The 16668-nt window shown below is 55.9% G+C and overlaps 1 protein-coding gene across 1 annotated transcript; it reads right to left on the bottom strand.

Annotated features, from left to right (window-relative positions):
• Positions 1–6174: 6174 nt before the first annotated feature.
• LOC144279684 (serum amyloid P-component-like) lies at positions 6175–11847 on the bottom strand. The gene is made up of 2 exons (XM_077841278.1): positions 11784–11847; positions 6175–6797 (listed from the first exon to the last, which is right to left on the bottom strand). Exons 1-2 carry the CDS (start codon positions 11845–11847, stop codon positions 6175–6177), a joined length of 687 nt encoding a protein of 228 aa, XP_077697404.1.
• Between the last annotated feature and the right edge of the window lie 4821 nt (positions 11848–16668).

The raw sequence follows: 16668 nt of genomic DNA, 5'->3' as shown, positions 1-16668 counted from the left end.
ATCCCCCCCCACACACACCCCAGCTCCACCCTGCCCGCTATGGCCCCAGGCGGGAACAGACAGGCCTATCCCCCCAGCCTAGCCTCTCCCCACCCCACCTCTTTGGGCCCAGCCAGGAACTGACTGACCCATCCCGCCATGCCCTGTCGCCTCTGACTCCACCCTGCTGAGCCGGCGACCAGACCCAGGTCAGAGTCAGCCCAGCTCACCAACTGAGCTGGTGAGGCCCTGCTGCTCCTTTTATCTGAGCCTGCTGGGCTCTGATTGGTTGCTTCTGGGAGGTCTATCTAGGCAGGTCTGGAGGACCCCCTTCTGCTGCTCCTTTGGGGGAGGAGGGAGGTAGTAGAGCCACAGGGCCTCCAGCAGGGCCCACAAGGCTGGGTGCGCGGTGTCACAGTGACCCTGCACCACTCCGTTTAGAACAGGGAATCGGCAGTGAGCCAGAAAGAAGAACCTCAGACTGGACAGGCACAAACGCCAGGCCTGGCTGCATGCAACCGGCTCTGGGGAAATGTGCTCAGGGACAGAGTAGCTCAGCCAGACCTGTGGAAGGTGAAGGCAATTGTAGAATTGGAAAGACCAGGAGCCCTCCAGAGACTCTGACCATGTTAATATAGCTAAGCAAATTCACCTCCCGCTCTGCCCGCGGGCATCTCAGAGGAGCCCTGGGCACAGCATGCTGCCTCGCTGCTGTATTTCTGGTGGCATTAATACAACAAAATAGGCTAGCACTGCCTCTGCGGATCTCCTACAATTCACAGTTGAGGGAAAAGTTCCCCACCACCACCCCAAGAAGGAATATGAGGTGTGGGCAGAGGGGAGATGGTGGGTTGTGCTGTGGGAGAGGCTGCACCTTCCCTCTACACTGCATTGGGTGGGAAACAGGTTTGGTTTGGGATTTGCAGTGACTCCACTCCAGGATAGATTTGGATTCTAGCCTTGGCTCTGCCAGAAATTGCCTGTGGACCCTCCTTGAACCACACGAAATACTAGGGCCCGCACACTCTTTGGCTTGTATTGGCCAAGCTCATTGCACTGCCCAGGGCTCCTGGCATCCCTCCATCTCCTCATGTGCCACCTTCCTAACCCCCTCAATCGCAGGGACTCCGTGCTGCTCCCTCATACCAGGGGTTCTGTGTGGCCCCCAGACCCTCCTCCCACACTGGTCCCCCAATCTCCTTCTCCTTCCAGAAGCTGTGTCACCTCTCTTTCCTCCCAGCATGCTCCTCCTTCCACCAGCATTAACTGCATCCCACCTCCCACTTCCCCCCATGCCAGGGGCTCTGTGTGCCCACCCATTCTCACCTTCCCCCCATGCCAGGGACTCTGTGTGGCCCCCATTCTCACCTTCTCCCCATGCCAGGGGCTCTGTGTGGCCCCCATTCTCACCTTCTCCCCATGCCAGGGGCTCTGTGTGCCCCTCTTTCCCCCCTTCCTTCTTACCAGGGTTCCCCACACTAGGATCTGTGTGGACCCCTCTATCCTCCCCTTCCCCCATTCCAGGGTTCCCCATTCCCACTCCTCCACAGGAGTTAGGTGCACCTGTAACGACAAGCCGGTGGGTCGGTAGCAAGGTTTGAACATGGAACTTTCTGATCCACACACCATGAGCTTTGGCAGTGGGTGACACATTCTTGGCTAAACACAGGGGTGAAAATAAGATAAAATACTTACCGGTAAGGGGGCCCGGCTCCGGGGCCCCAGAACGGGTGGGGTCAGCCCCCCCCAGCCAGCCCTTCCATGCTGCCCGGCCCATGCCGCCCATGGCTCTGGCAGCCATTTAAATGGCCTGGGGCTCCGGCCACTGCTTGGGTAGTGGTGGCAGCAGCCAGGAGCCCCAGGCCCTTTTAAATCGTCAGGCCCCGGGGCAGATGCCCCTTTTGCGCCCCCCACCCCACGCCATCAGTGGCATGGAGAGGGGGGCAAAAGGGTCAGCAATGTTAAAGCAGCAGCACTTTCATGTGGGCTGTGTACGGGCCGGTACAGGCAGCCGCTTCTTACCAGTACGCCATACCGACCAGTACCGGCCTACTTTCACCTCTGGCTAGACAGCAGAAGCACATGGTAACCCCTGGGTTCACTTCCCAGCTCTGGAAGTGAGTAAAGCAGGTGCTACAGACAGGACAGCCAAACAGAGATCTGGCATATTCATGCCAAAAGGAGAACTCGTTGATCAGTTTTCTATCAGAAAGGGCTGCTTAGTCAAAATTGTCAAGTTTGGTGGGAACGTGTCAATTTCAACAAAACATCTGAAGGAAACATTTCTAAAAAGATTAAAAATCAACATGAAATAGTTTAGCTCAGTTTGACTTTTTCATTTCAATTTACTTTTATATTGTATTGTATTCTTAATAGATTATTCATTATTTTGATATTATATTTCTGTAACCCTTCTGCCAGTCAGCATTGGCCGGGTTCGGTATCTAGGAGTTCCTTTTCAACAATTCAACACAAAACCAGCTCGAGCCCACACGCAGTGATCTGGGACTATTACACACCACCCCCTGGGCACCTCTAAGAGGCAATACTTCCCCTCTCGCAAGCACAGAGTCTTAGTGTAGCAAAGAAACTTTTAATAAAAGGAGGGAAGTAACTCAGCATTAATTTGGGAAAACACCGCAAACAGGGTTCAAAACATAAACCATGAGCAAAACACCCACCCTCCAAGTAAGTTTGGCAATGTCCTTTCCCCCTCAGGTTCTTAAGTCCAGCAACCAAAAGTCCCTTTAACATGCCAATCCCTCCTCTGCACCCCACTCACGGTTGCTGCCCTTGGTCAGTGCAGACCCAGAGTTCAGAGATGGATCTGCAGAGTTCACCTCCCACCCTGGCACCTTACTCACTCCACTGCCCAGGCACTTGCTTGCCACTCCTCTTTGCCGGCTGCCCTGCTGGCCGATCAGCACTCCGCTCCTCTTCAGCAGCCGCCCTGCCGGCCAGCTGGTGCTCCGCATCTCTCTGCCAGCCACCCTGCTAGCCAATCGCCACGCTGCTCGGCGGTGCTCCACTCCAGTCCTCTCCAACAGCTGCCTTGCTGGCTGATTGCTGCACCTCTCCACTGACCATTGTGCCAGATGATTGCCAACCCCCCCGGATGCCTTCAAGTCCCACAACTTAACACAGCTCTCAGTGATTCCAATTGTTAGTATGGGATCCTCACTGCTGGTACATACTGGGCAGTCTCTTACACCAGAAATGCTGTCCTAAAGCAGGTCTAACACTGAAAGCTAGTATCAATTATTTCAACCCTACAGCATGTAACAAAACTTTCAGTTGAGTCTAAATTAGGTCTTTTATTACAGAGTGGTGAAAGGATGGATCAGATGGTCTCTAGCACCCTGCAATCACATCCACCCCGCCAAATACACTTACTCATAATCCCACCACCACTGCTGGTCTGTGGAACCTATGTCCCCTGCCTAGCGAGTGCCATTTAGTTGATCAGTCATGGCTTTCCAAGCACAGTTCTGCTGCCCTTGGTGCACACAACAAGGATAACAACACTTTCTTACTCCTGTCCCAATAACAAGGAGACTGGGGATGCAACACCAGCCAAAAGTGATCATTTGGGCAAGCAATCCCATCGTGCTGAGCACCTAGGCAGGGTGGGTGTGCCCATGCAAATGAGATCAGTTCCTGAAGTCCTATTCCATAGCTCATCATCAGATGTCAGGGGAAAACTCATTCAGATTCTGCTTACATTACAGGGGTTTGACAATATTACAATGAAACATTGTGATAAAGTCATTCTGATGGGTCCAAATCAAAAAATTTTGTTCTGCAAAATATTCTGAAATTTTGAATTTTCCTCCTGATTTGGGACAAAACCACCTTTCAAAATGTCACCATTCCTATCAGGACAGGAATTCCATTTTTAAGCGAGCTCTGGCCTAAGGCAGTGTGACCACAGGAATGAAACGGAAGTCTTTGGGGTTAGAACCAGGGTCTTGTCCTGATGTGTTCTGTGCAGTCACTCAGCTAGCATCTCTGAGAAAGGGGAGCTGCTCACAGCTGCCTGCCCCTGAAGGGGATAGGAGGCCTTGAGCTTAGAGTGAGTATGTGTGTATGGGTGGGTGTGCGCGCAACGTGAGGCTGACCCAACAGTACCTGTGTGGTTTCTCCATTTTCTTTGTTGTGTGAAGAGCAGTACACACTGACAGGGTGTTTTGTGGAATCAGTCTCTCCTGTACACCGATGCAGTGTAGCTCTCAGAAACAGTGAAGATTGCCACCTTTTGGATTGCTGGTAACCACACCCCCAAGGCCCCGCCCTCTTCCCCACTCCTTCCCCCAAGTCCCTGACTCCCACCTCACCCCTTCCCCCAAGGCTCCACCCCGGCTCCACCTCTTATCATGAGGCCCTGTCTCCTTCTCCACCTCTTCTCCCCATGGCCCTGCCTCAGTCAATCGCTCCTCTCTCCCCCTCTCCCCCTCATTGGATCGTCTCCACCTCCCTCCCCCCACCAGCTGGGCTCCCCCCTCTGCTCTGGGGCTGCAGGAGCTGCTGCAGTCTGACAAGGAGCCTACTTGCAGGTAGGAGGCGGTTCCGATTGAGATGGGGCTAGCATGGTTTAATGACCCGGTGTCTCCCCCGGCCCCGTGGTAACTGCCCTTTTGATGTCCACTCAGTACATCTGACAGACATTGTCAGGTCCCCTTTCGACCAGACTTTCTGGTTGAAAAGCGGGCACCTGGCAACCAAAGAAACAGGGTGGATAGCTGTTCAGACCCCCCTTTAGCTACCTGCACAAGGCCTGGCGCCACAAGCCCCCACCCACCTGTTCTCTCCCTGTTTGGTCACTTAGAGGTGTTAGAAGAGGTCCGACCACAGCACCCACCTTGCTGGGCCCTGCAGGTCACCATGTGGGTTCCCAATAACCATGCACACAGTTCAGCTGAAAGGGTCATTTACTGGGGCTGGCAGGGCACCAAGCCCCTGGGACAATGGCACAGTCTCTTACAACACAGATGATCACAGTCATTCCAAACTCGGCCCTAGACACCCAGTGAAGAGGCAGCAGGGTAACCGTGGGGCTCCTTGGACCTAGTACTTGGGATGCCTCCCAGAAGCAATGGAGACAGTGACATACAAGGCTGGGAAACGCCTCCAACACTGAGCCAACCCAGGAATGTATCAGGCTGGACACATGGAGCTGGTCTGCTCTGGCAGGCTCTGCTTATGGTGACCATGAAGGCCCCTGACACTTCCAGCACTGCTGTGCTCCAAGCACATCACAGACTTTGGCTGGGCACAAACTCCCATTGAACTGAGTGGGGCTCGGGTGCCTGAACCCCTTTTGCACTGTTCACAAGGCAGCCTTGGTCTGGTTCTACCTCCCAATTCCCCGGGAGGCACATGTTGCCATCAGCACCTCCCAGGAGGGAAGGGTGAATGTTCAAAAGCTCAGCACGGGTGTGTGCCTCAGGGTGGTTGCCCCTTGAGGGGGATGGCCACGGCCTGTGACATGGCCATTTCCAGGGGAGATGAGTTAGAGGGGGTTAGAGATGGGGGGGGCCATGGGCAGTGGCTGGGAGCCTGGCAGAGCTGCAGCAGAGAACAGCCCCCTTGGGAAGGAGGGCTGATCCCAGTCAGAAATAGTGCAAAGATGCTGCAGAGGGTGTGCTGCAGGGACCCTGAGAAGGCTGAGGGACCAGCAAAGGGCTTTGCCTGCAGACTCCTTGGAGCCATGGGCAGGCACAGAGGTCTGCTCATAGGCTAAGCCGGGTGGGGCTCTTTGAATCCTTTGGCATTTTATGGCCTTAAACCAGACCCCAAGAAGGGCTGTTGTAATTGGACTCATGAAAGGCTTTGGGGGAATGATTGAGAGTCCAAGAGGGGAAACTGAGGCAGGGAACCGCAGAGCCACCCCTGGCCAGCAGGAGGTGCTCAGGGGTGGCTGGCCCTGTTACAAGGTGAGCACCCGTGCAAATCTGGCCCATGTGATTTCCCAAGGTCCCAGTAGGAGTTGGGATCAGAGCTGGAGATAGACGTGAGGAGCTCCCTGGTCCCAGGTCCATGTGCAGATCTCCGGAGCACCCTGCCTCTTTCCCATCGCAGGGCTCTGGCCAGCCCCCTGCCGAGCAGGTCCATTACATTACCACAATGATACAGACAATTCCTTGCTTTGCGCCCCCACCCATTTTCCAGCCCCACTAGCCAACCAGTGCTGGGCCCTCAGTACACTGGGAGCAGGCTGGGTTTAATGACAACATAATCTTTGGTCTCGTAGCTCAGGGTTGTCCAGTCAAGGATGAGGTGAGGCAGGACCCCATTGTTCATGACAAGGCTAACTTTATCCGGGGAAAGCAGAGTGTCCCACATGTACACATCTGTGATTTCCCCGACAAATGACTGATTTACGTCAAACCCACCCCCAGGGGTGTCCTGCTCCTGCCCCAGGACGAGCACACCCTGGGCGCCAACAGAGTAGCCTTTCTTTAGCCCCTTCCTGGGTAAGGGACTCCCATTCACCCAGAGCTCGGCTATGCCGGTGGCGGACTCCCAGCTAGCACAGATGTGCACCCACCAAGCGCTTGTTCCTGTTCTTTCTGGGACTTTGAAGGTGACCAGTTCGCCTCCGACGTACAGACTGAGCTCCCCGGGCTTGGGTTTGAAGAGGAGGAAGTCGTTGTCCTTGGCCTTGGTGGCGTAGGAGAAGAGGCTGTAGGCCCGAGTCAGGTCGCACCCGAATCTCAGACACACAGTGACGTTCCGCAGCGGCTGCTCCAGCCTCGGCTTCAGGATGACGTGGGCAGTTCCAGATGCCTTAGGGAACACGAACACTTTGCCATGTAGATCTGCCAGGGAGACACGGGCGGCCAGTGAGGCTGGGTTCTGTGGGGGGGCAGTTTGGGCAGGGGGTGAAGGGTGCTGGGGGGGGGCAGTTCGAGAAGGGGGAGTGTCATAAACATACATGTAAGGGTAGTATAAAATCCCTCCTTTACCTGTAAAGGATTAAGAAGCTCAGATAACCTGGTTGGCACCTGACCAAAAGGACCAATAAGGGGAAAAAATACTTTCAAAGCTGTGGGGGGAAGGTTTTTGCTTTGTCTCTTTCTGTGTGTTCTCTCAAAGACAAAAAAACAGACCAAGCAAGTAATCTAACTCCTCCTAAATAATATATCTAACTTACAAAAATAGTAAGTAATAGCAAAAAAATGCGTTAAAGTATCTTTTGTTTTAGCTTGTATATTTTCCCTGTGCTAAAAGGCAGGTTTATCCCTGTTTTTTGTAACTTTGAAGTTTTGCCTAAAGGGAAATCCTCTGTGTTTTGAATCTTATTACCCTGTAAAATTACCTTCCATCCTGATTTTACAGAGGGGTTTCTTTTACTTTTTTTTCTTTATAATAAAGTTCTGTTTTTTAAAAATCTGATTGGTTTTTAGTGTCCTAGAAACCCAAGCCTTTGGTCTGTGCTCACCTGGTTTACCTATTTGGTTGGTAAACTATTTTCAAGCCTCCCCAGGAAAGGGGGTGAAGGGGCTTGGGGGATATTTTAGGGAAACAGGAACTCCAAGTGGTCCTTTTCCTGAATCTTTGTCTAACTCACTTGGTGGTGGCAGCAGAACCCATCCAAGGACAAGAAAAAAATTGTATCTTGAGAAATGTTTTAACCTAAGCTGGTGGGAATAAGCTTAGGGGGTCTTTCATGCAGGTCCCCACATCTGTACCCCAGAGTTCAGAGTGGGAGGGAACCTTAACAGGGATGAAGGGTGCTGGGGGGGGCAGTTCAAGCAGGGTGATGAAGGGTGGTGGGGAGGCGGTTTGGGCAGCGGATGCAGCGTGCTAGGGAGGCTGTTCGGACAGGGGCATGCAGGTGGCTGGGGGGGGCGGCACAGGCAGGGGGATGAAGAGTGCTGGGGGGCGGTTCGGGCAGCGAGGGCAGCGTGCTGGGGGTGTGGTTCGGATAGGGGGGTGCAGGTTGCTGGGGGGCGCAGGTTGCTGGGGGGCAGTTCAGGCAGGGGATGAAGGGTGCTGGGGGGGCGGTTCGGGCAGGGGGATGAAGGGTGCTAGGGGAGCGGTTCGGACAGGGGGATGAAGAGTGCTGGGGGGGCGGTTCGGGCAGGGGGATGAAGGGTGCTAGGGGAGCGGTTTGGGCAGTGGGATGAAGGGTGCTCGGGGGGCGATTCGGGCAGCGGGGGCAGCGTGCTGGGGGGGACAGTTCAGACAGGGGGGTGCAGGTTGCTGGGGGGGCGGTTCGGGCAGGGGGATGAAGGGTGCTGGGGGGGCGGTTCGGGCAGGGGGATGAAGGGTGCTGGGGGGGGCAGTTCGGGCAGGGGGACTGAAGGATGCTGGGGGGGGCAGTTCGGACAGTGGGATGAAGGGTGCTAGGGGGGCGATTCGGGCAGGTGGATGAGGGTGCTGGGGGGGCGCTTCGGGCAGGGGGATGAAGGGTGCTGGGGGGGGCAGTTCGATGAAGGGTGCTGGGGGGGCGGTTCGGGCAGGGGGATGAAGGGTGCTAGGGGAGCGGTTCGGGCAGGGGGATGAAGGGTGCTGGGGTGGCGGTTCGGGCAGGGGGATGAAGGGTGCTAGGGGAGCGGTTCAGGCAGGGGGATGAAGGGTGCTAGGGGAGCGGTTCGGGCAGGGGGATAAAGGGTGCTAGGGGAGCGGTTCAGGCAGGGGGATGAAGGGTGCTGGGGGGGCGGTTCGGGCAGGAGGAGGAAGGGTGCTGGGGTGGCGGTTCGGGCAGGGGGATGAAGGGTGCTGGGGAGCGGTTCGTACAGGGGGGGGTGCAGATCGCTGGGGGGCAGTTTGGGCAGCGGATGAAAGGTGCTAGGGAGGCAGCTTGGGCAGGGGGCTCAAGGGTGCTGGGGGGACAGTTTGGGCAGGGGGTGCAGGTTGTTGCAGGGCAGTTCAGGTTGCATTTGATACCTGGCACTCAGGGGAGGGCAGTTGGGCCCTAACCCGGTCCCTGTGCGAAGAGCACGGGCAGCGTCATGCTGCTTGTCTCCCAGAGCTCAGGGCCCGATTTCAGCCATTTCCAGGGAGGATGGTGGGTCCCTGCAGATCCCACCTGGGTCTGAGCCCCGCTGGCTGCCTGAGAGTGCAGCAGTCACGTGTGTGCTGGGGTTCGCAGAGTCCGCTGACCAGGAGAGTGAATGAGAGCCCTGGGCCCAGACCTGGGATAGGCGCCCAGGGCAGAGCCCAGCAGCGCTGTCCAGAACAGGGGGTGTGCCTCTTGTGCCAGCCCAGGGCCCGCCCAGAGACTGCTGGACTCCAGAGCCTCCTGGGCCACAGGCCAATGGGGCTCCCCAGCCTGCTCCGTTCCTGCTTGTGGAGCGAGCGTGTCGCCCTGCCCAGCCCCGCATAAGGTCAATGGAAGGCACGGTGGCACGGCCCTCCCCGTGCAGAGGGGACTGAGCTGGGCTGAGCCTGCCGAGCCCCAGGAGACTCCAAGCAACTCGTCACAGAGTGTAACAAGCCTTCAGGGGGGCAGGAGCCAGCCCCCCTTCCTCACTGCACCTGGCTGAGTCTGCCCAGCTCCCCTCCTGCCTCAGGGCACCTAGCCAAGCCCGCCTGGCCCCCCTCCTACCTACTCCACAGTGCCTGTCTGAGCCTTTTTACTCCAAGGTGCTGTGGGGGTCCGAGCCTGTCTATCCCCCACAGCACCTGGCTGAATCTGCTCTACCCCAAGGCTTCCGGCCAAGCCTGCCCAGTCGCTGCCACCCACGCGCCTGGCACTGGCCCCTCCCTGCCAACCTTCCGCCCCGTGGCACCCTGCCCTGTGGCACCCAGCTAATGGATTCACCCCGGCTCGGTGGACTGGAATCAGTAAATCAGTTGGTGTGACCCAGAATTCACATGGAACCAGCTGACTGGTAGGAAGGTGCCAGTTGTCTGACCAGGCCGGCACTCTGATCTCCACAGCAAGGCCTTGTCAGACCCCAGCTCAGCCCAGTGCGTTCAACAGCCACAATCCCCTGCAGACACCATCCCTCTTTGCACCCAGCGCCAGGGCTCTGCCATGCAGCTGCTGGGCACAGACAGCCACTGGGTCCCGCCCCCGTGGTGACTGCCTGCTGGTGGAGGGGGCGATCTGTGAGTGAACCCCAGCTCATCTGCATGGTACCTGCGGATCCCCTGGTGAAATGTGCCCTGCGAGGGGTGGTGCTGTTCGCTCCCCGTAGGGGAGCTGCTCCTCGTCCCCATGGGCGCTCGGATGCAGGAAATTTTAGCCTGTCAGAAAATGGCTCAATCTAGGTTTCCAATCTCTCCCATGAGGAAACATGTGGGGCCAGAGCTGCAGCTGGTGTTAACAAGGCACAACAAGTCATGTCACCAGATCTCTGCTGATTTGCACCCATTGAGGAGCTGGCCCTGTGCCTGCTGAGGCTGGATGGAACCTGGGCCATGTTCTCAGACAGGAGGCTCAGTCCTGGCTGGCGACGGACAGGCTGGGCTGACAGAGGGCGAGCTTCCCTCTCACGCTGTGCCCAGAGATGGGACCCTGATCGCGGTACCTGCTGCCCTTCCAGTCTGGGCTGCCTCCAGCCCTGGCCTGCAGAAAAAACTGCTATTCCTATCCCTGGACATTCACACCTCTTCCCAGCCACGCATGCGCTCACCTCTGCCCGTGGCCACAATCCACGGCCCATTGCACAGCAAGAGCAGGGGCCTGTGTACACAGCTCTGCCGATGCCCCTCAATCCCGACCTGCAGCCCCCTGTTATCCCAGCCCTAAACTCCCCACACACACATCTCTGCCCAGGCACCACTCTCTGGGGCTGTGCAGTATATCTGGCAATGAGACTTAGCGCTGGGATGTGAGTGCTTTTGCCGATGCCCCATGGAGCCCTGTCCTCCCCCACAACCTCCTTTCTCCCTCCCTCGTTTTCCTCTCTTCCCTTTCTCTGCAGCTGCTGTGGGGGGCAACTCTCAGTGTGAGGAGCTGCTGAGCCAAGAACCTGGGAACACTGTCACTGCAGAGACAGCTCACAGCTTCCCCCAGCACCCAGGCCCGCTGCAGCAAAGGGACTTGAGTGAGTGAGGGTCCCAGCACCCAGCCCGGCTCGTCCCCTCCTCTCCCCACGCACTCAACAAGCAAGCCAGGAAGAGGGCTTGGAATCATGGACCCTTGGGGTTAGAAGGGACCGCCAGGGTCATCTAGTCTAACCCCTGCCAAGATTCAGGATTTGTTGGGCTAAACCATCGCAGACAGATGGCTCCAGCCTCCTTTTGAAAACCTCCAGTGAAGGAGCTTCCACAGCCTCCCTACGCGTCTGCTCCATTGTCCTTCTGTTCTTACCGTTAGGAAGTTTTTCATCTAAATCTGCTCTGCTGTAGTCTGAACCCGCTGCCTCTTGTCCTGCCCTCCGTGGCAAGAGAGAGCAACTTTTCTCCATCGTTTTTATGGCAGCCTTTCAAGTATTTGAAGCTCGCTATCATATTCCCCCTTAATCTCCTCTTTTCCAAACTAAACCTTCCCAGTTCCTTCAGCCTGTGCTCAGATGGCCTGAACTCCCTCCCCTTGATCATCTTGGTCGCTTGGCTCTGGATCCTTGCCAGTTTCTCTACATCCTTTCTATGCATTGGGGACCAAAACTGGACACAGTACAGCAGCTGAGGCCTCACCAGCACTGAGCAGAGCGGTGCTATCTCCACCCGGGACTTGCATGCTGTGCCTCTGGTAATGAAACCTAAAATTGCATTTGCTTTTTGCAGCAGAAGCAGCAGCATTGCAATTACAGGGGTCATCTTAAAGCTTGCAGAAGCCAGGGGCCAGCCCCATCCTTCTGCAGATTCAGCCAGGGCTCGGCCCCCTGGCACAGCCGGCTCTACCCCACCTGTTTGCGTGACCGCTCCTGAGAAGCCAGCAAGGACGAGGAGCCAAAGCTGCAGTTTCTCCATATTCTTCACCTGCAGAGCGACCCAGAGGGGAGTGTTAGCAGGGCAGGAACACAGAGAAGGGAGGTGGGAGGCCAGGGCTGCTCTGCCCTGAAACCTGCCCCAGGCAATGCTAGTCCCCAAGTGCAGAGACCAGGGGGACCAGCCCTGATTTATATCCCCAGTGGTGACAGCAGCAGAATCAATGGGTAAACAATATTCCAGTATTTGCAGGTCGGGTGCAGTCAGAGTTGCAGATACCGGGGGTGGGGCTGGGAGGTTGCAGGGCTGGTGATCGTGGCAGTTACTCATTAGAGCTGCACACGGGAAACCAGCCACACTTTCAACAGCTTCTCCCAAGAAGGAACAGCCTGTTCCCGAGGTGGGTGGGGAGGGAAGGAAAAGGGCTCAGCCAGCCACATGCAGCCATGCAGGGCATCTGGCACAGCCATGGCTGCAGTGCTGGCCTCGGGGCCAGCGCTCTCACAGCTGCTGGCAAAGGCTCCAGCCACAGCACCCTCCTGCCTACCTTGGCTATGGAATGGTCTCCAGGACAGCAGCTTTTGACGGGGTTGGAGGGGAGGCTCAGCCCACAGGGAACACCCCCACCCCTACCCCGCCGCCATAATAGAGCCAGGCCAGGCCAGGTAAAGGGGCGATGAGCTGCCCACACGCTCTCTGTGTCCATCACCCCCAGGGCACCATGGCCCTGCCCAGCACGGCTCCTTGTTACACCATGTGCTGGGTGCAGGCGCAGCAGGGCCCTCATCCAGGGTCAGAAACACCCTCTCCCCACAGCCCGCCTAGACTTGCCTGCCAGGTGCCAGGAGACTGCAGTGGTTTCTAACCCATCAGCCGCTTCCCTGGCTGATGCATTCTGGGAAGCAGCAGTTCTGGGTCCCTGGGATGGCATGTGATGTCATGCACCTGGCAGGTGACATCAGTGCTGGAACGAGGGTTTATGCAGGTGCTGACAGGGTGTTCAGAGCAGCACCAAGTGGTGGCCAGGCCAGTTACTGGAGGGCTTGCTGGAGCTCCCTGGCTGGCTCTGTCAGGAGATGGGTGGAAGCAGATCTCACCCAGCTCAACCCTGCTATTCTGAAGGGCTGAGGCCCAAAAAGCACACTAGTCCCCATGGCAGGAGGCAGCGGCCCTGGGAGGGGCTTTACCTGTGCCGGTGGGAACACGGGGGAAGCAGAGTCTCAGGAGTCCCAGCACTGGACTTTGGTTCTGCTCAGTGTCCAGGCAGCTCTCAGCACAGAGATGAATGTGCCCCTGGTTCAGGCTGCTGCCCTACTCTGGGAGGGCGAATAGGAAAGGCCGGGGTGGGGCAGGATTGTAGGGCTTCACCGTGAGGTGCTATGGCCAGTGGCCGGTTGGGCCCAGCTCTCTGTGGTGGTGATGAGTGCAGCAGTGGAGGGGTAGCGGCAGAGAGGTCATTGCATTAGCTGTGCTGTGGGCCCATCCCCAGCCATCTCCCCATCCACCCGGGGAGCTCACAGCCTCTGCGTGGAAGGCTCCTGCCCACCCCTTGCTGATTTCGGAGCCCTACCAGCAGAGGCCCCGGCAGGTTTCCTCACTTCATCGGACTCAATAGTGACACAGAGACGGGGGGCCTCCAGAGAAGCCCATCAGGCACAGATGGGCCCAGACAAGGGCCAATGTTTTCATAAGCGACGAGTGATTTGGGGCCCCTGGAATGGCCAGGTCTTGGCAGCAGATTGCTCAGCCCCCTCGGGAGCTGGGCCCTTCCAGGTGTCCCACAAACTGAGACACCCAAAATCCCAAGTCGCTTGTGAAAAGCGTCTCCCCCGCTCCCAGGGCTCAGGAGCCGGGTGGCTCCCTCCATCCCCCAGGGCCCTCCCACTCCTCCCCACTCCAGGTTCCTGGGCGCTGACTGCTCGCGGCCTCAGTGCACTGTGGTGCACCATGGGCTCCGTCACCCCCTAGCCTGGAGCTGGTAACTCCAGGCTGCCCTGTCTGGACTGGGGCTGGGAGCTTCTCCCTGTGCAGCTGCCCCATCTGTTCAGGCGACAGCACATAACGCCACATGTTCACCTCCCCACAAATGCCTGATTGGCATCTAATGAGCCCCCGTAGGAGTCCTGGTCCTTCCCCAGGACGATCGCCGGCTCAGCCCTCGGCAGCACCCTTCCTGCCTAAGGCTTGCCTGTTCACCGCCGCTGCACCAGCCCCGTGGCCGAGTTCCAGGCCAGGCACTGCTGCTGCTCGGTGGGACACTGAACGTCAGGGGCTTCTCGCCCACGTGCCTCTGATACTCAGTGGGGCTCTCCTGGCAGAGCAGGATCTGGTCATTGTGTCCCTGGTGGCACAGGAGAAGAGGCCACAGGGCCAGGCTAGGTGGCTGAAGGGTCTCTGGCACACGGTGAAGCTCTGCTGCAGCCTCTCCAGCCTTGGCGACAGGATGGCGCATGCGTCGTTGGACCTCTTGGGGAACACACAGACCTTCCCGTCCAGGATCAGAAAATCAGGAAAGAGCTTGGAGTCATCGTGGCTAGTTCTCTGAAGACGCCCACACAGTGTGCAGCGGCAGTCAAAAAAGCAAACAGGATGTCAGGAATCATTAAAAAAAGGGATAGAGAATAAGACGGAGAATATCTTATTGCCCTTACATAAATCCATGGTATGCCCACATCTTGAATACTGCGTACAGATGTGGTCTCATCTCAGAACAGATATACTGGCATTAGAAAAGGTTCAGAGAAGGGCAACTAAAATGATTAGGGGTTTGGAACGGGTCCTATATGAGGAGAGATTAAAGAGGCTAAAGAGACTTTTCAGCTTGGAAAAGAGAAGACTAAGGGGGCATATGATAGAGGTATATAAAATCATGAGTGGTGTGGAGAAAGTGAATAAGGAAAAGTTATTTACTTGTTCCCATAATATAAGAACTAGGGGCCACCAAATGAAATGAATGGGCAGCAAGCACACAATCAACCTGTGGAACTCCTTGCCTGAGGAAGTTGTGAAGACTAGGACTGATCTTCAGTGGGATTCTGCCTGTTCCTAGAGAAGGGCAACAAAGGTGTGACAAGATTATGACTATCAACAGATGACTCAGGCAGTGGTGCTATAAGGAGGGCTTTGGGATGTTTGGCCACTGGGAGGCATTCATGGACAGTTCTCTCAGGATGGACTTTATCTGAGTAGGGAAGGAAATAGACTTCGAGGATGGAGGCTGGCACAACTGATTAAGAGAGCTTTAAACTAGGAATTTGGGGGGATGGTTGGGAGATGTCCAGGTAATCTCCACACCGGATTTTAACATTGAGAGGGAAGAAAACGAAGTAAGAAAGGATACAGCCATGGGTAGGAGAATGGACATAAGGAGGAAGGGCAGTGTGGATACCAGTCTAACAGGTCATACTGGCTGTAGAATGTCCATGCCTAATCGGGTACAGAATGTGAGTGAGGCCAAACAGCAAAAATTAAGATGTTTGTACACCAATGCGAGGAGCCTAGGTAACAAAATGGAGGAACTAGAGCTACTGGTGCAGGAAGTGAAATCAGCTATTATAGGGATAACAGAAACATGGTGGAGTAGTAGTCATGACTGAACTACAGGTATTGAAGGGTATGTGCTGTTTAGGAAAGACAGAATTAGAGAGGACAGTGAAACAGTGAGTGGGCAGGAGCCAGGGGATGGGAAGGCTGAGAGCTCAGAGCTGCCTCCACTGTGACCAGCTTCTTAAAGAGAAACGCCAGGGAATGTGCCCACGGCATTCTCCACATCCTTCTGCCCCTGCTTTCTGCGCAGCTCCAATCACCCCCTCGTTCAGTTCCCCCTGTGAATACACCCCCTCCAAGGGCTTGGCCACACGGCAGCAGGCAGGATGCCTCCTAGCCCAGCTAGAGAGACTTAGGCTAGCAGGGCTCGAGCTAGTGCACTAAACATAGCAGCGTGGACATTCTGGTTAAACTGGTGCCACAATGTGTGTGAACGCTCTGCATGGCTGTTTAGCCTGCAGTGGTGGAAATGAGTCCCAAAGGAGTTCCTGGCAGAGTTCACGGGCCTTTTCTTCGTTAGACCCAAAGCGAACGCAAAGCAAACATAAGGAAGGAGACTAGTAGCATGAATCCCGCTCATCCCCGCCCTCGCCGAAGGCAGGGATCAGCTGGGTGCACAGGAAAGGATTCTCAGGCACTCTCTGTTGTCTCAGGTGCATTGTTTCCCTTTAGCCAGGAGCTCTCGGTCTCTCTGTGTCTTGCCATTACACCCCCTTCTATGGTGTTAATGAAGAGATTAAACGGATATTTTTCTAACAGTTCTCTGGCCTGTGTTATTCTAGACAATCACAGTGGTCCCTTCTGGCCATGGAATCTATGAAACCAGATGATGCTATCACAGACCCCTGCAGCAGCACTGGGCCTAGCACCCCAGCATGTTACATGGCTCACAAGTTTTCAGGCCTGCAGCCAGTTCTCAGCCCATGCGCTAGTGTCATTTCCAAGCCAATCTGAACGGTGAGTGAGATTGCAATGAAACAGAGAATGAAATGCTTGAATAACATCCACATACAGCACATCCCCTGCATCCTCTTCAGCCACTAAGGACCTGGATCTGCAACCTTTACTCAAGTGAGTAATTCTTACTCCTGCAAATAGCCCCTAATTTTGTAATTTAATCTAAAAGGCTTCATTTTGTTTGCCAATCCCTGGCAGAACATCATCTGCTCCTATGTCCAAGGTGAATAACTACAAAAACAAGTGTCCAGGGAAATTGCCCCATGCACAAGAATGAAGCAAATTAGCACTTAGACACTACAGAGACCAGCACTGTAGAACTCCCTAAAATACCCCACTCGAGGTACCTTTCAGATAAAA

The sequence above is a fragment of the Eretmochelys imbricata genome, chromosome 24 (genome assembly GCF_965152235.1).
Source record: "Eretmochelys imbricata isolate rEreImb1 chromosome 24, rEreImb1.hap1, whole genome shotgun sequence".
In the NCBI taxonomy this organism is placed as follows: Eukaryota; Metazoa; Chordata; order Testudines; family Cheloniidae; genus Eretmochelys; species Eretmochelys imbricata.
Note: the sequence above shows the minus strand (reverse complement) of the source record. Positions and strands in the feature narration are given on the sequence as shown.

What these genes read in the sequence shown, in the direction of transcription:
- LOC144279684 (XM_077841278.1), bottom strand. Translation starts at nt 11,847, where the DNA reads ATGGAGAAACTGCAGCTTTGGCTCCTCGTCCTTGCTGGCTTCTCAGGA. An exon ending in AGGAGCGGTCACGCAAACAG is followed by an intron (nt 6,798 to 11,783) that starts GTGGGGTAGAGC and finishes TCTCCCTGGCAG; the next exon opens with ATCTACATGGCAAAGTGTTC.